Here is a 5,246-nt window from a genome sequence, read left to right on the forward strand (position 1 = left end):
TCTTACTCCATCTTTTTCCATTCTCACCTGGAGCATAGGGTCTCTTAGCTTTAGTAAACTTCACTAGGGCCCAGCAGGTGGCGTGGTGGTTTGGGGCGTTGGACTCCCACGTGGCCGACTGCGGTTCAAGTCTCAGACCTGGCGGCTTGCTTTCTTGCTTTGTCTCTCTCTCTGTCCCTCTCTGGTCAAATTAATGTAAGTAAGTAAACAAATAAAGAAAAAAAAAAAAAACTTCATTACAGGCCAGCAGATGGTGTCAAGAGTAAGGCAGTGGATCCCACATGGCCAAGTGTAGTTCGAGTAGGGAACCCAGAGCTTGAGGATCGTGCCAGGGGTGTGTGGGTTGCCTTATCTCCAGAGAAGGAATTGTGGTTGGTATGGTCATCCCCCCTGGGGGGCGGTGACTTCTCATATTCACTTTTTCGCTAACTCCAGCAAGCATCTGTGCCCTATAGCAAAAAACAAAAACACTTAATTATGCCACGACCGGAATATTACTAGTAAAAGCTGACATTTGGTCATGCATGTGCTCCACTCTAAAGGATCTCGAATTCAAGGCATAGCAGGACTTGCTGACTGGGATTCAGGTAGCAATCTACAGTGGGGTTTGTCCCTCAATAGGACAAAACCAGGGCTGGGGGTTCAGAGGGGCAAAGAGGACTGAAGTACAGGGAGGCCCCTGGCAACCTTGAAAGGCGAGCCAGGCTCTGACGTGAAAACGCAACGAGGGTGAACACTGAAGGAAGTGCCTGCAAGGTCCTCTGCTCTCCCGGGTCCTTTGCTGAGCTCTCTCCAGGAGTGGACTGAGGGAGACATGGGGGCGGGTACAAGGTAAAAGGCAGTCACTACTTTACTGAGACAAACACAAAGGCAGTTTGTTTCAGCCAAGTACTCCACACTGACCTCGACGAAGACTTTCCAGTTATGTCCCCGTTTACTGATCACAATGTAATGAACTGCTCTGGTGGACTCCTAGTTCTCGGCCTGGATTACCCTATGACTGCGGAGGGGTGGCTGGTACCTGCTTGGCTTTGTTTGTATGCTAGAGGGTGGACACATGCGAGAATCACACACACATGCTCAGCGAAGCCTGGTCATGTCACAGCTCCTTTTTCTCCAATTCTCCACCTCATCAGGATCCTGGGCACGCTGGAGCCAGGACTCAAACCTTGGTCACCATGTGGGATCCGGCCTTGTCAGTGTATACCTGCTGTGCCACAGGGGCTGCCCAGCATCCCTCTGCGAAGTCACGGACATTATCTTTGGGTTCCACAGGAACCAACTTGCTCAACAGCCGCCCGGGCAAGCAGATCCTGCAGTGCAGGACACAGCAGCAAGGCCATGCCTGGGGCAGGCTTGGTTGCAGGAAATTCCCTTCTATAGGCTGCTGTGACTATCCCCCAAGCCACTCAAGAGGGCACAAGTCCTGGGGTATCCATGGAGTCTGCATTCTCTCCAGACAGTGCAGACAGTAATCCCGACACCGTCAGAGCCGTGACTCACCTTCCCTGGATGAGGGCGTGTACCACTGAGAAAAGCTGGCAGCAGCCACCAGGCTGCCCTCACCGAGCACCGTCCTCCCCCACTCTGTCCCTCCCTCATGCCCACTCTCTGATTCACTCTCTACCTCACTCTGCTGGTCACACACCCTGTGTGTGAGGGTGTTCACATTGCTTGAGGTGTCACTTCAGGTGTGCTTGTCGATTTGTGTAGGAATGAGAACAAGGCGCTGTGTGTAACACAAGTTACACATACAGGCTCAGCCGTCTCAGACTTCCAGCCAGCAAGGGCCCCAGTCAGTGCCATGCACAGGGGCCCTGGGAAGCCCCTTAACAACTGTAGTCCCGCAAGACTTCGTGAAAAAACTAACATGAAGTTCAAAAGTAGCCACTACCGGGCTGGCCCCAGGGCCTGATGGTTAGGGAGCTGGATCCCATACGGCCCACCAAGCAGTCTGAGTCCCAGCCCTGGCAGTCTGAAAAACATGCCAGGCGATTTGCCTGCACGGTCAAAATCCCTACAGGCGGTGAAACGGACAAAGGACTGCAGTGTAACTGCGACCCACTGGGGAGGCACTCTCTCCGTCTCTCTCTCTGCTAAGCACATGCACCCTCTGGGAAAGTGAAGCAAAGAAAGAAACCACTACGAAACTGTTTTTTCATTATAAAAGTTTTATCAAGGGAATAATTTGAGTTTTTGGAGATGTGGTTTAGCAAAATAAAAGATGATTAAAAACCAGTATAACACTTAAAAAAATTTAACCTACCAAGTGGAACCTAAATTAAATAAATCCTCTATTACCTTAGAAAAGAGATTGTTTTCTTACGTCAGAAAAATTGATCTCAAGTTACACTCTTACCTCTCCTGGATTGTAAGTCTACACCTCCCAGCGGCGGCTCTGGAGTCCAGAGACAACAGCCATGTTGGGATAGCCCAACATGGGCCAGATGCAGACTCTGAACTGAAAGCAGAGCCTGTGATATGTAGAACATAGAATTCATCGTCCGACCAGGACAGCTGGGAGTGAAACAGGCTGCTGCCAATTACTTAAGAACAAAAGGCATAAAACAAAGCTATCCGGCCACCCTGGTGACGAGGCAGTTTGGGACTCTGTTTTCCAGTATGCCTCTTGACAGTCAAAAAGCTTGACTGCTACGAAGCACCCTGGGGCCAGAGGCTAGCACCACTACAGAGGTACACGGTATAGGCGGCCTTCCAGCTGTAGGACACTTAACCAGACACAGGACACAATAGCTCAGGTGCAATTTCAGTGGATATTAGAGCTGGGCAGAGCCTCTCTCCCCCTAGCAATTGGAGCTTCCACAAGTGTGGAGCTGGCTGAGCCATCCACTGGTCCACTGCCTGCTTCTCCCGGGAGCCGCCTCTGCCTTCCCGTATCACCAGAGTCCTTATCACTGCTGCTAGTCTTTCGGGGGATTCTGGGCCAGGTGCTGTTCCCATTCCACTTCAACCAACTTGTACAGCTCCATAGTGGCCTGGGCGTCTTCCACAGAGGAATGTCCACTTTTGCCAGTCTAAGTAAGGGGGAGAGAGGAGAGGAGGAGGCTGTGAGACTAGGTGTCACGTAGATGTGCTCGCTGATCTGGTGTCAGGGCAAGAATGACGCACCGTATGTACAACCAGAGTTACAAGGCAAGGCTTCCCTTCCGATGGACACTGCACCGCCCCTATACAGTTTCTTTTGTAGTTAGTGGGTTGCTAGAAAGCCTTAACTCTGTGGGGCCAGCAGGCAGTGTGGCAGTTAAGGCGCTGGGTCCCACACGGCAACTTGAGAATCACACTGGGCGCATGCGTGTGTGCCTGCCTAAACTCCCAAGAGACAGTGGAGAAGGACCTGCAGCTTGGCCATCCCCCCTGGGAGGGGGATTTCTCTCTTTTGTACACGTGCCCTATAATGAAAAAAGGGGGGAAAAATACCAGAACTCTGGTGGAACCCTAGTTCTCCTCATCTATTAATAATTTCAGGGGTTCAACTTTTTAAATTTTTTTTGAGAGGTTTTCGCTATAGGGCGCGTGCGCTTGCCAGACAGAGAGAGAGACATAGAGACAGAAAGCGAGAAATCACCCCCCAGGGGGGATGGTCATGCCGCAATCCCTTCTCCTCCATTCTCCTCTCGGGCTCTTGGGCACGCATGCACACGCGCCCGGCGTGAGTTTTAAGCCACCGAGTCCGGGACGCGAACCACGGTCAACTACGTGGGAGTCCAGCAACATAGCCATTACGCTAACTGCTGGTTCCCGAGGGGTTCAACTCTTAAGAAGTCTCCACTACTGCCTGTCTCAATGCCACCTGGGGCAACATGTGTATGCCATGTTATTCTAAGTTCTGTAGGAAAAACTTAACAGATCAAAGGCAGGCCTCCTGAGTCTCCTACCTTCCCCCAGGTCTTTACACATGCATGACACGTGCCTACGCTTTCCTGCCAGGCGGGCCTGCATCCCGGAATGCCAAGCATGTGAGATACACCAGTGACCCGTGCATGCACTACATGATCGCTTAGGTCACTGTCTAGCTACTTTCTTCTTTTTTTTGAGTTGGGGATTTACATCCATTTAGGACTCTTTTCCTTTTCTGAAGTACCCTTCGGGACATTCTCTGAGGAACAATTATTACCTCCATATACAGACAGTGAGAGTCTATTGGCCCCCTTAACCCCAAACTCTTCCCATTAGACCAGCCACCTGGACACAACCAGATCCTCCCCGGTGTCCAGGGTGGGGACACAAGAGGGGCTGACACATAGGGAGCAGCTACCTGGATATCCCGGAAAAAAAATGGCTTCAGAGACATGGTGGCATTCTCGGGGCAGTCGGCTTTTCGGTTAAGGATGGGAATGTGGGAGGTGTCGCGGGTGAGGGACTTGGGGTGAAAGTACTGGAGGGCTTTGTAGTCGTTGTGGATGGCGTGCCCCACCACGATCTTCCCTGTGAGTATCTTCAGGATCTGGAACAGGCATGTAAGAGGAGGTGGGGAGAGGAAGACTGCCAGGTGACACCCTTATACCCGGAAGTCCACTGGACCAACTGCCCATCTGCCTCATCCCTGAAACACCCTCTCCCACAAACCACCTTCCTCAGAAACCCACATTCTCTTCCCCAGGTGAAGGTCATGGTGCTACCCTGTTTGGAGTTGCATGGTCAGCGGCTCCTGACCTTCTCGATCATCTCCCCCCCAATGACAGATCGATTTGCCTTTGGCCCTAGCCACATGCTTGGTGTCCGTGCAACTGCCTGTTTGGCTCTAGTTTGCTACATGGAGTCTTTCATCATTACACTGCGACCCATGAGGCCAAAGACGGCCTCTGGGGAGGTAATAGGAACCTCAAATTATATGCAGAGGTGTGTGGCTACTATTGGGAAAAGGGAACCTATAGCTTACATCGGATTCTCAAAGGATCTACAAGCCATGAAAATGCATGAATCACTTACAGACTAAGGCTCCAGAAAGAATCTTAATCAAACTAGTCTGGGAACTAAATACTGGGTTGTTGAAAAAGTCATGGCATATTTTTCTGCTTTTCTATGCAAAAGTGCATCACAACTTTTTCAATGACCCAATAACTTTTTGTCCTTTAGTATCTTTTAAAAAAATAATGACTTAATTTTACTATTATTTTAATTTGACAAGAGGGAGAGAGGGAGAAAGCAAACTGCTAGGTCTGGGACTCAAACTGTGGTTGACCAGGTAGGAGTCCAGCACCTTAACCACACCACCACCTGCTGGC

The 5,246-nt window shown here is 50.7% G+C and overlaps 1 protein-coding gene across 1 annotated transcript in view; it reads right to left on the minus strand.

Moving 5' to 3' along the window:
* Nucleotides 1-2,574: 2,574 nt before the first annotated feature.
* The window catches only part of ISG20L2 (interferon stimulated exonuclease gene 20 like 2), a 13,327-nt gene continuing 10,655 nt past the window's right edge, over nt 2,575-5,246 (minus strand). Inside the window, exons 3-4 of the mRNA XM_006155208.3 lie at nt 4,277-4,465; nt 2,575-3,035 (exon numbers count right to left, since the gene is read on the minus strand). Coding sequence (XP_006155270.1) covers nt 2,922-3,035; nt 4,277-4,465 — 303 coding nt within the window. The 3' untranslated portion in view covers nt 2,575-2,921. The remainder of the gene's footprint in view (nt 3,036-4,276; nt 4,466-5,246) is intronic.

Source organism: Tupaia chinensis, unplaced genomic scaffold (genome assembly GCF_000334495.1).
Source record: "Tupaia chinensis unplaced genomic scaffold, TupChi_1.0 Scaffold000438_1, whole genome shotgun sequence".
Taxonomy (NCBI): Eukaryota; Metazoa; Chordata; class Mammalia; order Scandentia; family Tupaiidae; genus Tupaia; species Tupaia belangeri.